Raw genomic sequence first — 12,345 nt, 5'->3', positions numbered from 1 at the left:
TAGTTAGTGAACAGGTAACGTTGCGGATTATCATTTTAATGAAGATGTTTAAAAAAAGATCCCCTTAAAATCCTAAAAGTAAACTGCTGTTCAGCTTAAAAGACTAGTATAACAAAAACAGTAAGGTGTACCTGCCTGACCTAATACAGAGAACAGAAGCATTGCCAGATAGGAACAGCTGTACTCATATGTAAGCTTCCTTACACTGACTTTATTGGCACGTAAACCCTGTCAGTGAGAAAGTGTTGACGTCTGCTGTTTCCCTGTGTTAATTTATACAGGATTATGCTAATGCATGGGAGCTGTTTTAAAGCATTCACACACACAGGACTGCCTCCTGTAGAAAGACAGGAATGCTACACTATTGTTTTCTCATATTCCCTTCTTTTATATACACTGAACAATTAAACTAATCACACTACTTCCAACATTAAGGGATAAATGTGTGCAGTAGAGTTAAGTGATCTGAATGATCCAAAGCCGGGCAAAATACGAATAAAAATGATCAACTCTGAGATGTAGAAAAAACAAAACTTTATTTGAATCCCATGTGACCCCTAGTTGCCACAAACATTGCACAGTATGAAAAGAAATCACATCATTGGGCATCATGTCACATTAACTATACACATGGTCCTATTATACAAGGAAATGTTTTTTGGTGATTTTTTTTAAAAAAGGGCTGTTTTTTTTGTCAGGTTGTAAAACAGCAAATGCAGAAAAACATATGTAGTGTTTAATTTTTCCAGTCCACTGGCCGTCATTTTTCGCTGAGTGATGGGATAAAGGCTCATGCTAAGAACCTGCTACATTGGTCTTATGAAACACCCCTCGGTGACAAAAAGAAACGTTTTTAAAAAAAAAAAAAAAAAAGAAGCATAAAGGGTTTTTTCCTTTTAAAAATAGCTAAAAGTAAATAACAAAAATCCAAAACTATACTTATGAAAACAAACATTTACTACAGTAGTGAATAAGTTTGTCATAGATGCCAAGAGCAAAGTATTTTTAAGACACTGAGATGACCTTCCTCTGCCTTTAGTGTGCAAACAAACAAGGCAGACCAATCATGAACTGATCTCTGAAATGTTGAACAATAATAATAAGAATAATTAAAGAAAAAAAATTAAAACGTGTGGGTGCGACCAATCCACCTGACCGATCTGTGAAGGAGGACTGATTCTTGCTCTTGCTCCGTTTACTACAATACAGTATAATGGAAAGACATAAAGACAGGCAGCATTGTTCTGATAACATTTTTGGTCCCTGTGTGCAAATAAAATACACATGTAGATACATAAAGATACATGTATATGAAATGTATAAACAACTTACAGCCAAGGCACCTCGATACGGTTTTTCTTTTCTTTTTTTTTTTGTTCAATAAGAAAGAAAAAAAGCATCCATGTCAATTTGATTGGTATACCAAAAATAGAAATGGTCAGGCTTTCGTGTGGATTTTGTTCTTTGTTACGTGCAGACGAGTCACTGAAACGAAGAGTTCCACAGCTGAGATGCAAAGTCAGTCTCTAGTTCCTCCTCTTCTGTCAACTTTCCTCCTTTAAGCGACCAGCTGTTTGGCCTGCAGCTCCATCTCTGCAGCCCGTTTGAGGGCCACATCCACCAGGAGCTGGAAACCGCTGAAGTCTTGTGTGAGGTCTGGAGGGGTGGGGGGAGGGGTGTTGAACAGCCCACTGCGGGGGCTCAGGTTGCCTTCTATGCTGGTGCTGCTGAGGATGGTGGTAGTGGGGGTGGCGTTGGGTAGTGGCTGACTGCCTGGCCCTTCTTCCCGGCACCTAAGCAGCGCTTGAGCCTGCACGGCATGCAACAACTCAGCTGCCCTGTCACAGTTCATGCCGGGCGCGCTGGGGTGGGAAGCTGTCGGGCTGGTTTGCATTGCTGTGGTGACAGTAGTGTGACAGATGACAGAAGGCCGGGTGGGCACGAGCCCAGGAGACGGGGACGCGGAGGTCGGAGAGGGCACGGTGGGGGACACCGCTTTTCTCAGGACGCTGGGAACGGCGGGGTCGAAGCTAGACGGGTGCAGGACCCGTTTGTCGTAGCTCTCTTCTGTGGCTGCCGCGGGGCTGCTGTGTTTCGGGGACTGGGAGCTGTCAGAGAAGCTGTCACCAGCTTTGCTACCTTTCCTGGATATGGTGAACTGGTTGGGATCTTTGCCATCTTTCCTCAGCATCTCCGGGAGAAGTCTCCGGCGTGCGTTAATGAACCAGTTGCACACCTGCAGAAGACGATAACAACAACAACCCACACAGTCAGAAAGGTGCGTCACATGGCTCGCTTCCATTCTGCCTTGCGCTTTAAAAGAAAATCTGCTGGTACATTTATCCCCAGGTGCAGTCTGCACATGTTAGCAGAGAAATCGAGTGAAAGGTAAACCCTACCTATCACATGCTGACATTTCACACACTGCAACCATTTCCTGTTTTAATCATTTCACCACTGCAGAAATGACAAAAGACACCTCTGATTATAAGCTATCCCCTTTTTAATAAAGGTCAGTTTAGATTTCTTTTGTAATAGCAGCATTCACAGTTCACTCTTTTTCTCAGTCCTCCAGGCTAGTCGTAACTGGCTTAGGAAGCCTTTCAGCTATGTAAATGACTCCGCATTGTTCCCAGACAGCTGGGATAGAAAAGGGGCTAGAGGGAGGGAAATTCCTGTCCAAGTGCCTCGGCCAAGCCCACAGCACACAGGGAGTAAGTTTACTCACTTTGTCTCAGACTTTTATGTTGCAACATCAAGCTGATCTGGATGACCTTCAATTCACAGTGTGTATGTGTCATGATTTGTTTGTGATCCAGACAGGAAATGATTCAGTCAAGCTGACACTTGTTTCCTCTTGACTTTTACAGTGGTCTATTTACACTCTCTGGGCTTAATGGCAGAAAAAAAAAAGAGTTTCAGGTGGTACTATCTTTTTTCCCGTCAGAATCTGTGCCCGTACCTGCAGTGTAGAGAGCTGGGTCTGCTTGGACAAAAGGGCTTTCTCCTGTTCAGAGGGGTAGGCGTTGTAACGGTGCTCATACAACCAGTCCCTGAGGATCTGAACGGACTCCTTGGGCAGATTTCCCCGCCGTTTTCTCTTCCCACTGCTCCCCGCGCTGGACGACAGATCCAGAGGGGCGTCCACGCTGTCCTCATCGTCAGTCTCGCTGCCCGACAGCATCATCAAACCTAAAAACCACGAGCGAGTGCAAGAGAAGGACAAAAAAAAAAAAAAAAAAAAGAGCGTGTGAGGCCAGGACAAAGAAGAATTTATATCCTCTAATGTCAAGCCACCCCGTTGTCAGAGCGGCTCTGCCACAGCCGCTCAAGTTGTCTGGGAGGCAGCTGATGTGTCAGAAGCAAGCTGTCAAGTTCAGCCATGTGATTCATATAAGGAGCCAGGGAGGGTGTGAGGAGGAGGAAGAAGGGGAGGGTGGATGTAGAAAGGGGGGACGTCACAAAGGCTAGCCTGATGCTGTGTCAGTTATAAAACCTGCCTCAACAAATACAAGCCAGGTCTATTCTAGACAGGCTGATAGCTGGCACAGCAACAATCTCTGTGTAAAAGGGGAGAGTTTGTTTTGAAGAACAGGAGCGCTGAATCTGAAAGATTACAGAGTCTGTATTTTTAAATGGGAGGCTTAGGATCTAATCAAAGTCAATCATGATCAAAGGAAGTGCTCTGAATTGCTTTGAATGTCAAGAGTACAGCCCAGGCAAACTGACGTGCTTTTGAACTGCTTTTAAATTTGTCCCATTTTCCATCTGGCATATATATTACATTTTTAGTCCCATTTAGTATCTAACCAATATAAAACCTTAATATGCGTCCCTCGTCTTTAAGATAAAGACACACTGAGGTTTATTAAAGACTGGCTCCTGTGATTTTAGGTCAATATTTACACCTGGACACCAGCACCTAGGCTACTGTACGGGAAGCCAAGCGGTCATAGCGAATAAAACAGGCCAGGATATTTATTGTACAACCGTGAGCTCCCGGGCAAACTAGTGGGAAAGAAGTAAGAAAGTTCCCAAGTCAAGAGTGGCCAACAGGATGAGGTAATTACGTAGGTTGGAGAGGCGAAGGGGGAGGGGAGACCTGTTGCAAATAAGCGTCTCCAGACTAAACAAAAGAATCCAGGGCTGCCTGCTCCTTTGTACGCGTTTCAAAAGTTTCTGCTCGCAAACAGCGACTTTGGCGCAAACTTTCCACCAGCCGAAATACGTCGCTTCCACAGAAAGGCCAGAAAAAAGACATTTTAACCCGAGAAACGCGACAGTTTTTCTAAGTTTGAACAACTTGTAAGAGGGTTCTTTTGTGTGCGTGCGTGCGCGAGCGAGCTGCACCACGAGGTCCATGAATGTAACAAGGCAACAGCAAGTTCCCACAATGAGGTCAGGATGAACATTAGCCTACATTTGGATTTTGGTCATATTTTAAAGGCGCTAGGGCTGTTTCCGTTCGCTGTTCGTGACTAAAAAAAAGATACAAAATATCGAGTTTTTTTTTTTTTTTTTTAAAGCTTACAGGCTGCCAAAATGTAACAACCCCTGAAGTCACAACAGTCGCACAACTTTTGACTTGTATCGACTATCACCACTTATTAAGAACCAAAAAACTTCTTCACAAATGTAGCTTATATGAGGTTTCCACCGTAACAGAAAAAAAGCGAAAGCGTCTTTTAAATCATTCTGAAAGTTGTCCCAGTTTATACCGCGACTAGGAAAACAATACACGGCGACACAGTCGTGCGTTAGCCTATTGTGTGAAAACTTGAATAAAGCACATTTAGATAACCTAAAACGGTGGCTAAACCTTGCTATTGTCGACTTTTGACATCGCGCCAACACATGGCAGAAAAAGCCCCCCTGTCATGTCTGGAAAGGAAACAATAGACTGCATGGTTTGCATATGAGGGAAACGGTTCTGTTACTCATTCTTTAACGCCGTCTCCGTCTAAAGTCGTTTCCCTTTTTCTTCCCTTCTACTTTAATGTTATTTTTTTTAAATCCCACCTACCCTTTTTGGTCTTCATCTTGAAAAATGCCCGCTTATTCCTCGGCAAGCGGAGAAGACAAATTCTCTGTCAGAGCTGTGTTTTTCCCCCTAGATATCCCCAGCGTGTATCCGATATCTCGAAAATCCTTGTTCATTAAAAAATGCTTCTTTTCTCCCGTTTTAGATGTTCTTCTCTCTTCTAGTCGTCCTTCTTTGGAGACTTGAGGTGGCAGGAGAGGGGGTGGGGGGTTGTGGGTTACCTGAGATCTCTGCGTCCCTTTCTGCTCAAAGCCCCTTTTCTCATTGACTGTGTGTTTGATCCTGAAACTGGGTGACAGCTATCTTTGACAGCTGCGTGACTAAACGCAAAGATCCTCCCACCACCAGTGGAGAACAGGAAAAATCTCTGACATCAGCATGGCTTGTTCCACTGACATGAATACAGTCTTGCTGAGCTTTAACTGCTGCAGACCCTACTAATAAAGTGAATATATATCTATATAGATATCTATATAGATATATAATATGCAGAAAGCGTTGTTTAGGCGGGCAAGTAAAATGACAACAATAGCAGACTGGGGGAAAGCACTGCGGACCTCGTGGTAACACCTACAGATTAAAAATAACTAAACTAACCACAGTAATTTAAAACATATATATAGCACATTATTGCTACAGGCTATGCCGGATATTTCCGAATGAGCGTCGGTGTGTTTTTGTGGCGCAAGCTTCATCGCCTTATCACAGTCTGTGGTTTATCACCTTTCGTATCGCTTGTTTACATCGTGAAGAATTACCTTCACGTACTCCCAACAATAATTCTTGTGCATGCGAGTGCTTTTTAACAATGTGGCTTCGCATAGGCTGCTGCAGTGTGTTACAATAGGGGCCTCGTGTTGTGTTTATTGTAATAGCAGCAAATCTCGTATTTATACTACTGTGCATCCCCCTCCTCTTCCTCCCGTCTTATCACTGTAGTAGTCCATTCTTCTGTATCCCTATAGATAGGCGTGAAACGTGTTTCTTATGCGCTATCGATGTCACCCCGATTGAATTGTAAACATTATATAAGGAGAAGCTGCTGTAATTTCTCACAGGAATGAGGAAATGCTTAAAAAATACAGTGTGGACATGGGTGTAGCTGCGGGATATATTGATCAAACCTTGCAGCAGCTGGAGGTTAGTGCACCAGCTCGGCTTACTAAAGACAACAGCAGCACTGCGATGAAAACGATCAATGCCTTCATTTGTATGCGGTGCACAACCATGCGACAGCTGCTGTAGCATCGTTTCTTTGCATGCATTTGTTCCAGACATGCATTCAAGTTCTCTTTGCGGAAGCTAAATGTCGCCTCCGCGTGCGCACAAGCGGAACTGTACGTGAATGCAACGCGGCGTGCAGACACGAGGTCCTCGGGGTCCCTCTGGTGGGGATTTAATTGCACTGCAATTCAGGCGTAGATAAGGAAGAAGTTGCTTTAAATGTGGAGATGTTATATAGTCAAAAAAAGATTAAGAATTAACTGAACTGAACTGCCCTTTTTTTAATGACATAGTATGGTAACACTTTATAGCACGGCCCACGACTAAGAGTGCAATTCTGCTCGAACTAAATGGAATTTCCACTGATTTTACAATAAATACAATGTACTTATATTTACCTACAAATAATTAGCAGTAGATACTCTAGAATAAGGGTGTGATAGCTTTTACAAAAGAGAAGAAATCATTGTAATGTAAACAATTTTAAGTAGTGTGTAATTTCTGGGTGTTTTAGTGGAAAAACCAACAAAATTTCCACAGCTTACATCGTAAATACGGTGTGCTTTTAGGGAGCCGTATTGTGTAGTGGCTTTACCTTGCCTTGTTACATTTCTATTATGCCTTACACTGGTGTGCATCATATTATATTCAACAAGTCCTCTTGTATTACATGTGACAATGTGATGAAGACTATTTCTCCCTTTCCTAATTAAAATTAAACACTAGCAAACACTGCAGGACATCTGCCCATGTGATCTTATAATGATGAAGCAAAATCAAACCTTATTTTTTTGCTTGGAAATAATGTAAGGACTGTGAGGAAAGGACTGTGAGGAAAACAAAACAAAACAAAAAAATGTATTAATGTGAAAGAAGAAAGACTCCCAAAGAATAATTTGGGTTTTATTTATATTAAACACAAAAGAAATGACAATAAACTTTTCTTATTAGCTATGAAAACTTTTATTTATACGTTTCTGTTTTATTTCTCTTTGGCTCGTTTTCTTATTTTCTCTTTTCTGCTTTTTTGCCCTTTTATGATGAAGATGAGGAGAAAGAGGACAGATCATTGTCCCTTCTCTGATGCATCTTAAAATACCTGGAAATTATGCACTACGTAAAATTACTTAGAGTATAATTTGTGTCTGATTTCCTGTTGAATACACTAGCCAAAATGAATGTATAATGTGTGATGATAGTATAATGATTGATGTAAATACTTGAATTATTACCTCCTTACTCTGTTGTATTTGTCGGTTAATGCAATTATATTGTAATTTCAGGTCAAATACATGGAAAGTCAAGGGGAATTTCACCTTTAGTCACAGGCCGTATTAGAAAGTGTTATTATGTTTCAGTATACTATTACAGCATTAAAACAAAACAAAAATAAACAGTCACCTTTACTGATTATTAATGTTAATGTTTTTTTGGGGTTTTTGCTGCTATAAATGTACACCCACTCACTGAAGTAATATTTTTATTATCAAACACAAGCAGCGTGAGTGTGTTTTCCAGCTCAGTCACTGTTAAAAATAGAGACGACTAAGTTTGGCAGGCCAAAGCCAGCTACTGTCAGATACTAGGTATGCTTCCCATCAGTTGTGACAGATCAAATGATATTTATTGATTGGCTGATTTTTGTAATTAATAATAGCAGTAATATTAATAGTCATTTAGTCTGATAGACTAGCTGTGCTGATGACTAATTTTGAACATTGAGCCTTTCATGCTTTCTGTATAATCAACACATTTGGCGAGCTTTTTTTAGTCATTTCTTTTATTAATATTTACACTTACTATGACGGGAATTCAGTGGTGATGTAAGACGACAAATAAAGCTCAGTGTTTGTTTTATACTTTCCAGACCGAGATAACACTTCACTTGTTTAATGAATGTTTTTATGTTTATTTTGTAGGATTAATAACAAGAGCCACATAAGTCTGTTTAGAGGGGAAACGAATGTTTAATGAATAGACACGATTATTAGCTGAGCGGTAGCTCTGCTGCTTTACTGTTGTGTCACTCGACTCATTTGACTGTGACGCATCAAATCCTTCACATTTGTCCACGAGCGTCGCGGCATCAGTCAGGACGACCGTGGAGAGCTGTGTGAAGTTACAGACAGCCACAACTGTACAGGAAACTGGTGGGGTTTTTCTTTCAAAATAAGATTGTTGTGGTTCAAATATCAGAATCGGAATACTTTATGGTTCAACCATAATCTGGTAAATTGTTCCCATATCCGGGATTTATGGGACTGCGTTTTTCCTTTGTTCCAGTTCATTCGCAATAAATCAATAAATAAAAATCACAGGCCTAATTACACTAAAACTGAGCTTTACGAACATCTGCTTCAATTAACGCTTTGCGAGTAATTGGATGTGCTGTTTTTATTTAGATTACCTTGTTATTTGAAGTGCTCATTTCATTTCAAGTCATCATGTTAGTAAAGAGGAAGAAAGTGTATTTGATGATTATGTGGCTATTTGAATGAAAGCAACACCACAATTGACTTTTTTGAAAGTAAATTAAAACCCAGTAAACGTAGCGAACTAGTTATGAGACTTCTTAAAACATAAAAATAAAAACGTTCACTATTTTGTAAGGATTTTTTTTTTTTTTGCACTTTAAAGTTAAAGCATCTTTTCCTGTTTATCAGCATGAAAACATTTTTTTCTGCCTTTTTTTAAAGAAACTTTTGCTCATTGATCTAAGGCAGTTAAGCATGATTGCTCATAACGAAGGCGCACGTGTGCGTAAACCATGGATTTTATTTTGAAATAATCCAACTGAAAAGTGTTTTTTGGTTTTATTTCGTCGGACTTGATTCTGTCGAAGAGGACTGGGTCCTGTTACAGTTTGGAGTCTAAAATTAGGGAGGCACCCCAACTGCAAATGACGCAAGAGGACTAAACTGGACAGTCTAGTCGTCTCTGTGTGTCAATGACAGCGGGACTCAGAGCCATGGAGACCTTCCCTACAACTTTGCTGTTGTTGATGACATGGAGAGTATTTTTAGCTATTGTTGTCATCTTTCCGTAACAGCCCAGCCGCGCCGTTCAGTATAAAGGACTCTTTCAAAATGCAGTTGTACAACAGTGTGCTGACACACTACCCGAGGTCGTCTCGCAAAGTTACAATAACTTTGTCGACCGCTTCTGCGCGTTTGAACGGGGCAAGTTCCTCTGAGGCTGACAGGCCGGGATTTACTCAACCAGACGCAACTTCAGCGACCAACGGTGATCCGGTGAGCGAGTCTGTGTCTTCCGCAAACATGCCTGCCTTGTCGTGTTACGAAGCCTCAACCATGAGGCCAATTTACTTCACCTCGACTGCTGAAATTTTAATCCGGAGACCTGATGGAGTGGAGAGGTCTGTGCCTGTGCATGTTATGAGGGAGTCCAAAGTCAAACCACCTTCCCCAGACTCTCATAGCGGTGAAACTTTGCACTGTAATGACTGCGACCCTGATGTGATAGTGGACTTGATAGATCAATTGAGCAATGGGACAGATGAGCTTTTCCCAGACTGCCCAGAACTCACTGGAAATCAGCTTACCAACAGCAACAACACCAGTGGACCCAGAATAGAAGAATACAAGAGAATGGTGGAAACTTCAGGTGGGGATGATGGAATTTCACTGACTATTACCCCCTTCAGAAGCAAGACGTGGGCCTCATTGAAAGACGAGGAGCTGGTTCCCCCCAAGGCAGTACAGCCTAAGGGTCTCATAAAAGAAGACTTTAGCTTAATGAGCACGGCCAAAGCTGCTCCAGCAGCTGAAGAGAGACGGGCTTTTGAGCTCAGTGTTCTGCAGGAGTCCCCTCCACAGAGAGTCCAGGAGAGAGGGGAGATCAACGACAAAGTCGCCCGATACCTGGCTGAAGTGGAAAAGCAAAATAAGTACCTCCAGGAGAGGCACAAATACAGGTATCAAATCATTCCAGATGGCAACTGTCTGTACAGGGCTGTGTCTAAAGCCACATACGGGGACCAGTCGAGACATGCAGAGCTGAGGGAGCAGACGGTGCACCACATCGCTGACCACCTTGACGAGTTCAACCCTATCATTGAAGAGGATGTGGGGGAATTCCTGATCAACGCAGCGCAGGACGGCACTTGGGCCGGTTACCCCGAGCTTCTCGCCATGAGCCAGATGCTGAATGTCAACATCCACCTCACAACAGGGGGCAGCTTGGAGAGTCCCACTGTCTCCACCATGGTGCACTTTCTTGGAGAGGAGGATCCTTCCAAACCGGCTATCTGGCTGAGTTGGCTGAGCAACGGTCACTATGACGTTCTCTTGGACAGGTGTCTGCCCAACCCAGAGTATGAGGACTGGTGCCGAAACTCGCAGATGCAAAAGAAACGGGACGAGGAACTGGCAAAGTCGATGGCAGCCTCATTATCCAAAATGTACATTGAGCAGAATGGGTCTGTGTAAACGAAATACAGCACATTACAGAGGAATAGAGATGAATGGTTCTGCTTTGTTTCTACGTGCTTTAAATTATTATTTTTTAAGGATTTTTTTAAGGAGCAAAAAGACGTGCAGTGCACATACTTTGGTTCATGTCTATGCCAGCGTTTTGAAATTAACGCTAGTTGTCTCCGAAAGAGTTTGACAGTGTGTGAGTCTGTTCTTGATAGTTTGGGTGATGTTGACATGAGTGAAATTCTCTAATGCTGTTCAGATGTGGCTGAGTGCTTTTGGAGTGTACTATTTTTATTTGCCCGCTCTCAGCTGACCAGTTATTATTATTTTTTTGTCGTGCTTCTCATGCTTTGGCAACTGCCCAATATTTTCAGACAAAGAGAAATCTGGTTTGCATTTTCCATGTGTTTAGCTACTCATTTGCACAAAATTCCTCTAAGAGTAGTTCACAGTGCTTGGTTTGTGTCTGCGAGAATGATTCAACGGTTCATTTTCCATTATTCCAGTACTTTTTTGACATTTGACAAAGAATTTCAAAATAAAGTTAAGAAAAAAACCACACTAACTTGTAGTGGCTTCATTTTTAATTTACATGCTTGTTGTCCCGCTATTTGTTTATCGCCTACATTTTCAAAAATTTGTTATTCAGTTTTAGCGATATCCACTGTTTCATCTTAGGTGTAAGGCAGTCCATAACCACCACATCACCACCACAGTTCATGCTGCAGCCACTTGCCGGTCACTTCATTAGCTACATCTGTTCAGATGCTCACGGATACAAATATCTATTTATCAACACCTGAGTGCATTTAGGCATCTAGACACAATCAAAAACCTGCTGAATTTCAAACTGAGCGTCAGAATGGGTAGAAGTGTCTATGAACCTGGCACCAGCAGCCAGTCTGCTGGTGCCAGACTGGCTGGTCTCGGTATTTCAGACTTGCTTATCTAATGGGATGGGATCGCTGGGGTTTACAGAGAATGCTCTGAAAGAGAAAAAAGTCGAGTGAGTTTAAGTTCTCCAGCCAAAATACCAGAGGTTGGAGGAGAAAGGCCAAGGAAGGAAATACACCAGTCACATCAAGGGGTGTCGAACTCCAGGCCGCGAGGGCCGGTGTCCTGCAAGTTTTAGATCTAACTCTGAATCAACACACCTGAATCAAATGATTAGTTCATTACCAGGCCTCTGGAGAGCTTCAAGACATGTTGAGGAGGTAATTTAGCTATTTGAATCGGCTGCGATGGATCAAGGACACATCTAAAACCTGCAGGACACCGGCCCTTGAGGCCTGGAGTTCAACACCTGTCATTACAACCGAGTAAGAAGAGCATCGCTAAATGTGCAAAACCTTGAACCTCGAAGCGGGTGGGCTACAGCAAACAGAAGACAACACTGGGTGTTATTCCTTTAAGTTAAGAACAGCCAAAAGTTACACGGGCTCACCAAAATGAGACACAGCAGAAAACTGGAAAAACACTGCAATGAACGAATGCTATGAATCTCATTTTCTTTTGCTTCTGCCGTTTGGTGTAAACAACATTAAAGCATGGATCCATCCTGCCTTCTATCAACACTTCTGGCTGGTTGTGTAATGGCGAGGGAGATGTCTTCTTTGCACACTTTGGGCTCATAAGTACAAA

General features: G+C 42.3%; 2 protein-coding genes across 2 annotated transcripts; one reads left to right on the top strand and one right to left on the bottom strand.

Annotated features, from left to right (window-relative positions):
• Positions 1–517: 517 nt before the first annotated feature.
• On the bottom strand, positions 518–5,417 carry tgif1 (TGFB-induced factor homeobox 1). The gene is made up of 3 exons (XM_085173265.1): positions 5,024–5,417; positions 2,963–3,192; positions 518–2,236 (listed from the first exon to the last, which is right to left on the bottom strand). The coding sequence occupies exons 1-3, from the start codon at positions 5,037–5,039 to the stop codon at positions 1,559–1,561; spliced, it is 924 nt and encodes a 307-aa protein (XP_085029391.1). The 5' UTR covers positions 5,040–5,417; the 3' UTR covers positions 518–1,558.
• A 3,590-nt stretch (positions 5,418–9,007) lies between these two features.
• otud1 (OTU deubiquitinase 1) lies at positions 9,008–11,426 on the top strand. Its single transcript, XM_085173257.1, has one exon. It carries the CDS (start codon positions 9,352–9,354, stop codon positions 10,711–10,713), a length of 1,362 nt encoding a protein of 453 aa, XP_085029383.1. The 5' UTR covers positions 9,008–9,351; the 3' UTR covers positions 10,714–11,426.
• The last annotated feature ends 919 nt before the right edge of the window (positions 11,427–12,345 follow it).

This window comes from Neolamprologus multifasciatus, chromosome 9 (genome assembly GCF_963576455.1).
Source record: "Neolamprologus multifasciatus chromosome 9, fNeoMul1.2, whole genome shotgun sequence".
Classification (NCBI taxonomy): domain Eukaryota; kingdom Metazoa; phylum Chordata; class Actinopteri; order Cichliformes; family Cichlidae; genus Neolamprologus; species Neolamprologus multifasciatus.
Note: the sequence above shows the minus strand (reverse complement) of the source record. Positions and strands in the feature narration are given on the sequence as shown.

Bases quoted from the DNA above. Each gene is read 5' to 3' on its own strand.
- otud1 (XM_085173257.1), top strand. From the start codon at position 9,352: ATGCAGTTGTACAACAGTGTGCTGACACACTACCCGAGGTCGTCTCGC.
- tgif1 (XM_085173265.1), bottom strand. The intron at 2,237-2,962 runs GTACGGGCACAG...CGTCTTCTGCAG, and splicing joins CCCAGCTCTCTACACTGCAG to GTGTGCAACTGGTTCATTAA.